The sequence below is a fragment of the Ostrea edulis genome, chromosome 7, assembly GCF_947568905.1.
Source record: "Ostrea edulis chromosome 7, xbOstEdul1.1, whole genome shotgun sequence".
Taxonomy (NCBI): domain Eukaryota; kingdom Metazoa; phylum Mollusca; class Bivalvia; order Ostreida; family Ostreidae; genus Ostrea; species Ostrea edulis.
This window is the reverse complement of record NC_079170.1, coordinates 47,160,360-47,174,314: the sequence shown is the minus strand read 5'-3', so window position 1 is coordinate 47,174,314 and position 13,955 is coordinate 47,160,360. Positions and strand designations below refer to the sequence as shown.

Genomic DNA, 13,955 nt, shown 5'->3' with positions numbered 1-13,955 from the left:
AAACGAATCAAAATCGAATTAAGTGCACGTGTTTGTGGTCATTTAAAAGTTTGTCGATAATGTAAATATGGAGAATGAATTGAAGCTTTTCTTTTACGTGAATAAATATATTTCCGGCTTCTGAAAGAAAAGGAGAGGAGGTAACAACTTCGAACTATGTCACATCAAACAGGAATAAAGGGTAATTATGTTAATAACATACACAAATTTCATATTTATTTTTATGCATAACTTTATTTGCTTAACGATTTATTCAGGATTTCATCTTTTCAGATTTCTATTAAAAACAAAAATCCTAAATATTATGGGGCGTACACAAATCCTCTGTTTATGTGAATGTTTATGTGTGTCATGTCTGTACACACAGACCTACTGGACAAAAGTAATGGAACGGTTCAAAATTTTACATTATATTTCATACAAGATTACTGATTTTCAGAATATTCTTTTCAGTCTATTTTTAATCTAATTTTCATACATTTAGAATTATTTTTAAAAGTATGAAATAATGATAGTTTCTAATTTCTTATGTTTTCGATGTTTTGAAAAAAAACTGCTGGCTCTCAGAACAGTATTATGTTTTACCAGTTCTTGTTGGTTTTTTTTAAATATATATTCTTTAAAGTTTAGAACCGAAACTCAAGCATTTGTGTTTCAGGAAGTAATGGTTATTCAGAAAATATTGTAAGAAATGACAGAAATATATGAGTCTATCAATTTAGATTTCATATCAATTGGTTTGGAATCCTGTGGGGATCCTGGTTAGAATAGGTCCTCAGTACCCCCTTGCTTGTCGTAAGAGGCAACGAAATGGGGTGGTCCTAGACCGCAAAAACTGAGGTCCCGTGTCACATCTGTTGTGACACAATAAAGAACCCTCCCTGCTCAATGGCCATAAGTGCTGAGCATAGGCCTAAATTTTACAGCCCTTCACCGGCAGTTTTCATATGAGACTCCATATGAGTGAAATATTCTCAAGCTGGACGTTAAACAATATCCAATCAATCAATTGGTTTGGAAATGGTCTTAGAAGAAAGAAAAACAGTTTAGTAAACTTTTCAACTGTTCTACTTTGTCCACTATAGACATAATTAGCATAATGTGCAACATTTCACAAGCAAGCATATATGTAGGAGATGATTGTTTTGCTCGTTCTGTCAGACCATCAATGCTTGATTGGAGATATTTTTAATATCGTTTGAAGGCTGAGGTTTTCAACCAGTCGGTCTTCCTCAGGTAAGTTAAATGCGGGGCGGAGCTAATTTAAGGCAGGTGTGAAGCCCCGAGCCCGAGGAACCTTTGCTAGCTGTGTATATCGTACAATGTACATGTATTTACTCATAATTAAACTCTTTAGACATAAAATTGATGTCCATGTAAATTATATTCAACAATCCATAATAATTATTATCAATGAATCGTACCCATCCTAAGCATAACTTACTATATCCTATGATAATTTATGTAATTGTATGCTATCGTGTGACTATATCTACATGAAAAAGCCAAAACCGTTTCCCTATCGAGCAGGTTTATGCGGTAATCATCAAAGATTGCATGGACGCCTCGATTGCCAGATAAGATAGATAAGGTATACACAAAGACTACTAACTAAATGTCCATCAATTTCTAGCATCCAATCAGAATCTGAAGCTTAATTTCTCCTGATTTACAAGGGTTCACAATATCATTTTTAAAGTAGAAGGTCATAGACACCTGATTACTTATTGGTTTCCAGAGGAATGGACATGTATCTCAAAATTTAACTTTGAAACTTCACATAAAAGTCTTTATCATAAAAGATAATCTCTGTTTTTCAAGGTCTCCAGCTCAAGTAAGGCCAAAATAAAATATGTGTTTCCAGTTTCCCCGGCCCTACCTACTTTTTTGCTGCCGACCCTAAAGATTTATTGACAATGTATATATTTTTTTTAATTTCTGAATTTGGAAGTTTTTTCTTTAAGTGTTCGAGTTTCTCTGATTTACATTTTGACCCCTATTGATCTTCAAAATGTTTGAAAAGTAATTGCAATGTGTATATATAGACATGTATTCAAAGTGTATCAAAAACCAAGATTTCAAATAAAATGTTTCAATAAGATAAAATGTTTTACCTATGGCTACCTACCCTGCTAAATGTTTTGTGGAATGAAATAGGAAACACATTTTATTTTGACCTAAAGCAACAAATGGACTCTGATATCAGGAATTTATGAATGAAACATTGCAGGAAGAATCTTGTAAAGTGGGACCCCTTTTTAACAGCACAAATCAAATGGATATAAGTATAACTTAAAATGAATAACAATAAAATAACCGAACATTTTTTTTTTATATTTACATCATGTATGAATATATATGTAATCTTTTTTATTTTACAGCTAGTGATAATTTGAAAACATTTTTTTCAACCTGCAAAGATGGAGCTATCAGATTGTTAAAAGTTTCCATTATTGATGGTAAGTCAACAATACCATAACAGGCAATGCTTAGTTAATAAATCACTGTGGTAATGATCTAGACCGTTACTTATACAGAATTATTGAGTGATAAACTGCAACATAATTTTAAAATTTCATTATAGATGAATTATTTTCTAACAGTTTCTTTACTTGAACATTTGCTTTTGAATTCAAAATGAAAATGTGATGATTTGTACATTATTGTAAATGGTGGAAAAATTATAATGCGAGACTTGCTGGTACACGTAGCCTTTCAAGTTTGGAATTTAAATAAAATGTCCCTGTTTTTAACTTTTTCAGAACAGTTGGAGTTAGAAAAAAGTGAACCACCACTTAACACTTGGGAAGATGATATCCTTTCTTTAAGCAAAAACATTTTTTTCTCATTAATTGTAACACATCTGCTCTAATATTTTATGTAATTATATTGCCATTCATACAGTGTATGCATTCTTAACATGATCAACATTATGACAAACTTTTAGTCCCAATGTTAGAAGACAAACAGCCATGCTATATCCTGTATAGACTGGACTCCAAAAACAATCTGGGATATCAGTGGATCTTCATCTCTTGGTCACCAGACTTCTCACCGGTTAGTTTGATCACTTGTATTGAATTTGATGTACAGTAAAATATCTGTATCTCGAATATGGTTTATCTCGAATACCCCGCTTGAGTCGAAGTCGATCGTCGGTCCCGGCCGTTTTCCCTATATCAATGATTTTAAAAAAAACTTCTGATATTTCGAACACGGTAATCTCGAATACTCTGCTTATGTCGAAGTATTTTCAAGGTCCCATGCCCTAAATTCACCTGGTTTATCTCGAAGTGCAGTCAATTTTCTGCTCTGCTTACCATACCTGGCATCGTTAAGGCATGCATTCACACCCGCAGCTACATCAATTATAATTAATGACCGCTAATCTACGCTCGCCTTTTCCAAATAGACCTAGGTCGCAATAAATGGTTCAACAGCTTGGGTGATTAGTGAAGCCTTCCAACATTACGGATTAAGTCCACCGTCAATTATGAAAAACACGCCTGATTCCAGGAATGGTGTTTTGAATGATACACGCTATATCATTAATATGTGGGTTAGATAAACGCACAAAATTGTTGAAGTACGCTCATAATAACAATAATGCATTTAATACTACATGCTTCATTAAACTAGAACAGAGAAAACACGAAAATATTTAATAAACATTTGAAAGGTTGTTTTGGTTTTTTTTTCCCGTCTTTTTGTTTTTTACGTGATAGATTTAATAAAAACCGAAATGTTTGTCTTTGAAATTCCACAATATCAATTTAACAACTTGTATTAAACTATGAGAAACGACAACGAGGTTGTTGTTTATAATGCAAATCACATACAATGCATCAAATATCCTCCTTCAAAAAAATATTCAAGATCGATTTTGGATATTTCAAACCCCCAGATATCTCGAAGTTTTTTCAAGGTCACTCGGACTTCAAGATAGAGACATTTTACTGTATTTGTATTTACACCTTTCACTATTTTGCCAGCAGCAATCTTCTGGATATATGAATATTGATGTAGCCATTGTGATCATAGACTTTAGTCAAAACTCTTAATTTATTATCTAAAATAGATACTTCAGATTTAGTGAATTGATAGGTCAAGGAGAGAGTTTAAATCAGGTGAAGGTTAAATATTAAGGTCAAATATTCCACAGTAGGACTTTAGGGCATAGTGTTTATGGTTCACAGATAATATCATTAAGGAGGTATATATAATACTGTACACCAAAAAATTCAAATTGTCATTAGGTAAAAATTGAAAGTAATATAACTTTTCGCTATTTAGTTAATGAAAAAATCCTTGTTTTGTGGTCGGGGCATATAGTTTTATCCTTGTCCATCCTTCCACGACACCAAGTTTTCCAGACTTTTTTCTAAATGCCTTGAGATATTGAATTATTTTTTTTTATATGCTGGTGTATATTGATGACTTACCGATTGAATGTGAGTTTTGTTCTGGTTTGTTGATTTTTGATGGAGTTGTGTCCCTTTAATGTAGAAAAATTACTATTACGACCAGTTCTCCGGACATTTTGTTCTAGACCCCATGAGATATTCAACTGAATTTTATATGCAGGTGTATATTGATGAGTTGCAGAACGAGTTTGATTTTTGTTCCTGTTCATTGATTTTTGGATGGAGTTTTGCCCCTTTAATGTAGAAAGATTAATGTTTGGACCAATTTTCCAGACTTTTTTTCCAGACCCCTTGAGATATTGATGAGTTACAGATCGAGTTTGATTTTTGTTCCAGTTCATTGATTTTTGATGGAGTTGTGCCCTTCTAATGTAGAAAAATTAATGTATTTATTTTATGGCATTTAAAACATATAAAGGATTGTTGTTGAGTTCTTCATTGTGTGTAACACACAATCTGAATACCACATTCAATGCTATATCTGTGGAACTTGACTTCACAATCCACAAATTGTGCTTTAAACACTGAGCTAACCAACCAGTTAACAACATCTGACAGAGAATATAAAACTGATACTTATTTATGCATATTGTTTTTGAAATGAAGCGGTGATTTTTCAACATATCTTAAAAGGATCCTGTGGCTTTGGAATTGGGAAAAATTGTCAACATTTTGATCAAATTGGGAAAACCTAGTCATTGTAAATATGCTGAATATATCATATCAAACAAGAGATCAAAAACACAAATTGATTTCATTCTTTTATTTTACATACCTAACTTTCTTTTCTTTAAGCTCTTAAAATTTTTGACTGTTCTTTCTAAATCATCTAGAATTGCTGCGTCTTTGTCATGCCATACATAAACTATTCAAAATTAACTTACTTTTTAACAAATACGTTTTTCGCCAGTTTTTATTTTTCAGAAAAGTGCAAGTTAATTTGGGGAAAAATTGGGTCTTTTTGGGGAGGAAAAGGGGCCGTTATTGGGACCTAAAATTGTTCTTTGAAAATCACTGTGAAGGAAGGCATTATGATGATGTAAAATTCCTCTTTAAAGTCCTTGTATGGGTAATCTTGTATGCAATGATGACATTCTTTCCACTGTCTCTCACTTCAGGTTCGTCAGAAGATGTTGTATGCAGCAACTCGAGCTACGTTAAAGATGGAATTTGGTGGTGGATCAATCAAAGATGAAGTGTTTGGCACAACAAAGGTAAGTTTTATCTATTTGAAATTCGAATCTCTGAGTCTTTTCAAAAAAGGGGAATCTCACATATTAAAGAGAAAGCCATGCTCTGTTAAAAGAATTCAACTATTTACACATTTGGTATTTTTGTGGAAATGTAATGTATTTTGTATTTTATTGTAGGCAGTATGAATTAAAATTGATAAAGTTCTTACTTATTTGAATATATCTATAGGAAGACGTGACATTGGCTGGCTATAGGAAGCACCTGGTGGCTGACAGTGCACCAGCACCTTTGACTTTTGCTGAAGAAGAAGTGAAAATGATCAAAGAGAATGATGTATGTACTTAAAATATCCTGATTACTTTTGATGAAAAAATTCTTTCATGTTTTTATAATGGTATGCCATTGTCGTATTAAATTATTACAGTTTGAAATATATTTTGATGGAATTCATATAGTTATATACATGAAACAAAATAGATCCTCAATTTTACTCCCAATTTTATAGAAAGAGGTAAGTAAATGTTTAAATTTAATTTTCTAGTTTCTACAACTATACAGCATGTCTTACAACATTATGATATATATTCTGTACATTTACTTGTAATTAATTGGCCACGATATCGTTCTTCCATTTAACAAAATATGAATATTGGTATTTTACCTTAAATGCTCTGTATAATTTGTACATGGATATTTGCTATGGAATGCAAAGAAATATAATGAACATATCAACTTAATGAAATACTCTCTTCTAAACAATATAGTTTGTATGGTGAAATAGCTTGCTTTGTTGATGCCTCAGATATTTAAAAGCACTGGCTGGGTATTTTCATACAGCTCCCCCCCCCCCCCCCCCCCCCCCCCCCCCCCCCCTTGTTCAAAGAAGAGGTGGCAAACAAGTCTGTAGATCAAATCTTGAGAATCCTCTGATTTATAGCATCAAATTTGATCCATACATGTAGGTTGGCCATGGCTAGCACTTATAAAATTTTATAAGTTGGTGGGTTTTCTAAATTGCACATAGCAATTGTTGTGCACCGATGATTAGAGAACCTTTTGTCCAATGGTCGTCGAGCATCATAGGGAGGTGCGTCATGACCTCTATTGATTTTCAGGTCAAAGTTCATAGGCTATCTAATAGGTGTTTTTTAAATGAAGAAATTTTATTCAGATTGTTTATGACCACCAGTAATAGAGGACCCCTATAGATTTTCAGGTTGGACATTTAAAGGTCATGGATTTTTCAGGGCTTTTACAGATGTCTGACTTGAACTAGAGAATCCTTTGTCCAATTGTCATCAAACTTTATAGAAATATTGGTCATCATTTAGTTGATGAAATCTGTCGATTTTCAAAACAAAAAGTCTTGCGGCTTTCTAGCATGCACATCATGGCTACAAGATGACACCCACCCCCCTACTGATTTTTTAGTCAAATGCGGTTGAACTGTTTTGCATACATGTAGCAATTGTTGGCCAAGCAATATCTCGAAAACCTTTTACAAAATAGCATAAAACTTAACTAGTAGATGATCCCTATTTATTTTCATGACAAAAGGTCTGACACCTTGTTTTTGTAATATGGATATTAATATTGGGAGAAGGGGGTATTTGTTTTACAGATGTCTTGATTTACCTTTTTTTTCTTTTTCATTCTGGATTTTTTTATGGAGGTTCGCATGTTTAATCATTGACTTTTTCTGGCAGTAATATGAATATCTTTAACATTTTCTTTCATGTTATGTATTTTTTTATTGAAATTCATTTATAATATAAATTAACACAATATAGAAAACCATGACAAAGTTTTGTTAGGCCATGCCAATTTGTAATCTAGTTCGTCGGATTCGCCGCTTCTATTTGTAACAAATCCAAATTATAATATTATCAAAAAATAATATCTGCCCGCGTGTTCAAAAATATCCGTAAATATTTTTTTTTAGTTTTTACAACAAGCGCACAAATAACCTTGATGTATATGCCGACAAATGACAGAAGCGCGGGCTCTCGAGAAATTTCCTAACAGTGTAATACGGTTAAGTTATTCATGATGTCAATCTTAATATGTACAATACTTAATAACACTGGATTGGAAGTTGTTCCTTATGCTGGAATCGAACTGGAAGCCGATGAAACTTTTGAAGCGCTATTCGATGCCACTATTTAGAGAACATTGATAGCGTGTGATTGATTGTTTGATTAGCCTATATATTGACTGAAGTCTCTCTTGAGAATATTTCACTCACATGAAGACATTACCATTGCCGGTGAAGGGCTGCAAAATTTAGGCCTATGCTCAGCGCTTATAGCACTGAGGGATCTTTATCGTGCCACACCTGCTGTGACAAGGATCTCAGTTTTTGCAGTCCTATCTGAAGGACCGCCCCATTTATTCGCCTCTTACAACAAGCAAGGGGTACTGATCGATGACTATTTTAAACCGGACCGACAGTTAACGACAAATTCACAAAAGGTTTGGTGATGTCATATCAAAATTCAAGAAAATGCTTAAAGCGATGCAATGGATATTGCATTTGCAATGAATGTCAAAACTGGATGTGTCCCTAGCAATATGCATATCTCTGAATCGAAAGTTTGTAGAAATGAAACTTAAATAGAATTCTTCAAAGAGACCTTATCAGTTAATGTTGCAAAGTACATGTATTAGGTATAAAGAAAATAAGTCTTTGAAACCTGAAATACTTCTTATTTATTGACGTAAACTATATCAACAAAGTTGAAAAATATTAAGTTTATGTGGTAAACAAATGATATCTGATGATTTTAGATCTTTATTTTTAGGCGCCCGCTTTTTAAAATCACACTTAATTCAATTAAAAATATTTATATTTCTTGTATTCGCTCGCCTCATAATTTTTATCTCCAAAATTAAAAATAATATTTGTAAAATAATTTCGCCCTCTCGCCTCACTTTTTTTGTTTGAAAATCCGAAGAACTATTTTACAAATTGGTGTGGCCTTCAGTAAAGATTATAACTGTATCATAGACAACATGGAATATAATCTAGTAAGAGTTTCACTGGATTACTATTTCTCCGGAACTGAAAATTCTCAGTTATTGTTCATGGATTTGTATTTAAAACATGATGTTCAAGTTGATTGCTTTACTGTCGTTGATTTCTCAAACACAAATTGTACATACAATGTACTAGCAGTTATCATCGTATACTATGATGTTATATAGATACATATGTGCTTCAGCAAATTACATGCCAAGGTCCCGAAAGTGCTGCAAAATTTTCAATCAAATTTTAGGTCAATGCAGTGGGGGTGGATGAAAAGCATCAGCACATGACTGGCGTATCTTTCCCTGTCTCTGACGATGCCTTGCGGAAGTTGGGGGATCTAAGGGATGGAAAAATCACATATGTTCAACTAGTGAGTTACAAGTTTGAAATTGTTGAACATTATGCAACTGAGAAAATATATACTGTTTAAATGAGTAATTCAAAATCAAAGAATAATAGATGTGCAGAGTGTCTCGCATTGCATATTTTTACCTGTATTTTTTAATATATTTATTTCACATTATTTTATCGACATTTGCCACAAATTCTGTCAAATTATATAAACTTATTATATTGATACATACATCATAATGGAACACACATTTTACCAATTAAAGATTTTTTATCATGTGCATGATTGTTGGAAATTTTATGAACAAATTAATAATTTGTAAGGTATTCAAAGTGTCGGTCTTGATGTTTATTTTCTTAACATTTTTCAGAGTCTAGATATAGCATCAGAAAAGATCAACCTTGAAGTGGCAGACAACACGGACATCAAGTCTCTAGCATCGCGAGTCCCAGAAGAGAGTGCAAGATATCACGTCTTCACATTCAAACACACACACGAAGGAGACTACACAGAGAGTAGAGGTAGGGAGAACTTAGTCAAACACACACACGAAGGAGACTTCACAGAGAGTATAGGTAGGGAGAACTTAGTCAAACACACACATGAAGGAGACTATACAGAGAGTATAGGTAGCGAGAACTTAGTAAAACACACACACGAAGGAGACTACACAGAGAGTATAGGTAGGGAGAAGTTAGTCAAACACACACATGAAGGAGACTACACAGAGAGTATAGGTAGGGAGAAGTTAGTCAAACACACACAGGAAGGAGACTACACAGAGAGTATAGGTAGGGATAACTTAGTCAAACACACACACTAAGGAGACTACACAGAAAGTATAGGTAGGGAGAACTTAGTCAAACACACACACGAAGGAGACTACACAGAGAGTATAGGTAGGGAGAACTTAGTCAAACACACACATGAAGGAGACTACACAGAGAGTATAGGTAGGGATAACTTAGTCAAACACACACACGAAGGAGACTACACAGAGAGTATAGGTAGGGAGATCTTAGTCAGGCTTGTATCTGAAGTAGCAATTTGATAATACTAAATGTTCATTATTATTATTTTTTTTACATATGTGCATGTATATCAGAAATTTAAAGATTGATTATTTTAGGTGGTATCTTAGGTGTGTTCAGTTCATTTTGAAAGAAAAACTTATTTTCTTGATTCATACATTAGACAAAAGCTTTTCATCCATGTTTTGAGTTTTTATGCAGGCAACGTGATATACATGCTTGGTCAGTATGATTTTAACGTCTTGACGTATGTTTCAGTGTTTATTTACTCTATGCCTGGTTATAAGTGTTCTATCAAGGAGAGAATGCTTTACTCCAGCTGTAAGTCTCCACTGATTTCCAGGATCGAGGCCCTGGGGATAGAAATCAACAAGAGGGTATGTTAGACTGGTATACTGTACCTCTGTAACAAATGTAAAGGAAAGGCTACAATTAGGGACAAGATTTACTAAGATTCTTTAGAAAAAAGGAAATATTTTTCTGCAGAATTAATGAAGGAGTAGGATAGATTGTTGGATTTGACAAATAACTTTTCTTCTTGATTTTTGTTTCTGGCAAGGAAAGAACAGCATAACAAAATTGATGAAATTTAAAAAGAAAATGTTTAAACAATGCACTATAGAAACAAAAATGAAATAAATTCAGCTGCTTGCCCACTTGTTGATACAAGCTTAATTTTGGATAACTCTGAATGATATAAACATCTTCAATGTGTATTGCCGTTTTCTATGTGGACACTTTTCTTTCTTTTTTATTAGATGGAAGTTGACGATCCAAAAGAGCTCTCAGAAGAAAATGTTTACGATGAGATTCACCCAAAGAAGAACGTTGCCACAAAGAAATTCGACAAACCCAGAGGTCCCGCAGGCAGAGGCCCAAGACGCATGGCCAAGACGTGAACAAAAACCGTGTAGATGTTGACATTGTCTTCTGGTGCTACTTTTGATCATTGGGTTGATGCTGTTGATCAGTAGTTGACTGTAGTGTACTCCGTAGAATATTAAAAAATGAATATTCATATGATATGATGAAACTGAATAGAATAGGGCGTATTTGTGTTATATCACCTAAGATTAAATGATATTTATTTTGGAGTTTTGCTTTAATAGACTGTTGATAGAGAGAACAGTTTCAAACTTGAGTATTCATTTTTCCAGAGTGTTTTTTTTTTCCTTTTTGCTATTGATTAGTATGGACATACATACTGCATTCTTCATCTGGAACTCGTAATAATGCTTTGGGGGGGAGGACAGTTCTGCCAGGGGCCTGTGTATGATAACAGCTTTCCTCATCAAACTTCAAAATTTTAAAACTTTAAATCTCTATTATTAAATAAGACAGATTATGTTCAGTTTGGTTTCACATTATTTGTCTTTGATACTTACAATCATTTAAAGTACCTAGCATCAAAAGTGGCACAATGTCTCAATTTTTCCAAATATTTTAGAAAAACATTTTTCTTTCAGGAAACTTAGAGCACAGCTCTGGACAAGCAATATTTTATTATCATTTGTTGTATAAATATTAAGACTGTCCAAGTCTGCTTGCTTATTTTTAGAGGAAAACTGTGAAATATAGCCAATTTATGTCAAAATTTATGAAATTTATACATGTAGTTACAATCCCATGTCATTTTGATCAAATTTAGAATAACAACTAAGTTCCCTTGAGATTCTTGTACAAAATATACATACATGTGTAACTACGAAACAAAACAAAAGCACAAGTTTCTAATTTGTTGGGCAATTATAGCCCATATCGTATGATGTCCTTTAGTCAATGTTTTCCGACTGCTCTTGGAAGGGCTTCTTTGTTCCAGGAATATTTGAAAACAGAGGACATATCTTATTGTAATCTTGAAAGTGTACATTACATGTGTACAGCATATCTTGAAGTACACACATCCAGAGAACTTGATATGATTATTCAAGTAAATCCAGAAGATGAATGGACAATTTTTTGTTGGGGATTTCTTTTATAGCACATTTGTTTCATTTAACTCCAAACACAAACTTAATGCTATTCATATCGAATGGATAGCAAACTAATTATGTGTAGTTTATCTACAATGCTTGCAGGTATTTGACATTCTGGGTTACGTCGAAGTGCCTGCGATTACACATTCATAATTCCATTTTTAATTACCATTTTATTTATCACCTGAGCGGAATTGTAATTGTTACTTCGTTGTTGCTGGTTTTAATCTGTAAGCTATGTTTTGTTTGTTAACATGTTGAATATGTTATCAGGGGACTGTTACCATGGATACTAATCTGTAGTTTTTACATAGTACAGCTCAATATGTTAGTCATTCCACTTTTCCTTTTAATTGCATTACCAGTAGATTCTACATGTAGATTATAGTGCAGTGTAAGACTTGGTTAAATTTTCTATGTTTGAATTCAACAATTACTTTTAAAAGCAGTTAACTTCATACATGATTATTTTAACTGAATATCAAAAGTATGCATAGACAAAAACATAATTGTTGGTTTTTTGGTTTTTGGTTTTTTTTTTTCATTATAAAAAAGCCTGTCCTCCACATTCATGATTCTTTTTTCTGTGTTTCAAAATGATTTTTAGATACCTGTTTGACAATGTGTACAACAGAAATGTTACAGTGAAATCACAGTATTGTAGTGAAATTAACATGTTATTCCTTTCTGTTTCCATTCCCTTGTGCATTGTTTGGGACTCTGCAGTGTAGGCGAGCATGAAACTCTTATTGTTTGAGACTCTACAGTGTAGGCGAGCGTGAAACTCTTATTGTTTGGGACTCTGCAGTGTAGGCATGAAACTCTTGTTATGGTATGTTGTGATGTGAAGATTGACTGTGATTTGTAACCTTCAGAAATACAGTGAGGTATGCTAGAAGTCATTAGAAAGTTATGTTTGATATTTGTAGATATTCTATAGGTATACAATTATAAACATACATTTTTGTTAAAGGAATGAATTATTATTAAATCCAGTTTTCAGCATGTGAAATTTTTTTGTCATTCAGAGACATCTGCATCAGCCTTAGCCATTTTTACTCTCAACAACACTTCGTTAAACCCGTAGGTGCATGTTTCAGTCTTTTATTCCAAGATTCTGAGAAAAACATTGTAAAATCTGATTTTCGGTATTGGCATCGATGTACATGTGGAGACAATAAGGTAAACACTTTGCCCCAAATTTCAGTCCATAATGGAATTTTACTTCACTGCTGTCACATAAATTATCTTTAAAACTTTTAATACAGGTAACCTGGTTAGTTAATACCACAGGAATCTGAAGTTTTATCAATTAAAATAAAAATTTGGGGAAAATGACCACTTTTATTCAATCAAAATTGCATAATTTAATGTCATTTAAACAAAATATTTGTATGAGTATATTCAAAGCAACATAGTCCAAATTGCAAGACAGTAAATATGGAAAGGATGCGATTTGAAAATTTTAGTTGGGTGGTTTTTTTTACGACCACTAGCAAACAATATTCAACATTTATTGATGCCTTTTCTCACCTTGGATTATGGCGAGATGAGTTCATAGATGTGGGAGGAAAACGGGGGTACCCGGCGAAAACCTAGGAGTCAAATTGGATGACCACAATACCCTCTGGCATTCAGTCAGTGATGATCATTGAGGGTTGAACTCGGGTCATTGAAAGAGTATCTCCCGTTGCTCAAGTGATTCGCTCAAAATGAAAAAAAAAAGCCATTAAAATTTATTGGTATTTGCCAAGTAACGAATTTTCTTCCTGAATATTAACATGTGTGTAAATAATTCTAGTAAACATTCACGTGGAATGTGGAGGATCAAATTCAAAATTTTTGATCATGTACGATATAACTTCGTGCTGTAAAATAGAATATAAATCAATTTTCCAAAGTTAACCTGGATTTTTTTTACTAGTATTTCTACGGATGAGACTGACAAAC

At 33.2% G+C, this 13,955-nt stretch overlaps 1 protein-coding gene across 2 annotated transcripts; it reads left to right on the top strand.

The window, feature by feature from the left end:
* Positions 1–25: 25 nt before the first annotated feature.
* LOC125653542 (twinfilin-1-like) lies at positions 26–13,017 on the top strand. Of its 2 annotated transcripts, XM_056144584.1 has the most exons (10): positions 27–181; positions 2,382–2,459; positions 2,763–2,815; positions 2,932–3,057; positions 5,543–5,638; positions 5,847–5,951; positions 8,894–9,016; positions 9,369–9,519; positions 10,288–10,406; positions 10,788–13,017. In XM_056144584.1, the coding sequence occupies exons 1-10, from the start codon at positions 157–159 to the stop codon at positions 10,926–10,928; spliced, it is 1,017 nt and encodes a 338-aa protein (XP_056000559.1). In that variant the 5' UTR covers positions 27–156; the 3' UTR covers positions 10,929–13,017. The 2 variants fall into 2 exon arrangements, with proteins under 2 accessions (XP_056000558.1, XP_056000559.1); XM_056144583.1 differs by lacking the exons at positions 10,288–10,406; positions 10,788–13,017 and having other exon boundaries at positions 26–181; positions 9,369–10,198.
* Positions 13,018–13,955: the final 938 nt, after the last annotated feature.

Coding starts and splice junctions, on each gene's coding strand:
- LOC125653542 (XM_056144583.1), top strand. CDS start 157: ATGTCACATCAAACAGGAATAAAGG. Junction 2,460..2,762: donor AAAAGTTTCCATTATTGATG/GTAAGTCAACAA, acceptor TAACTTTTTCAG/AACAGTTGGAGTTAGAAAAA. Junction 3,058..5,542: donor GGTCACCAGACTTCTCACCG/GTTAGTTTGATC, acceptor CTCTCACTTCAG/GTTCGTCAGAAGATGTTGTA.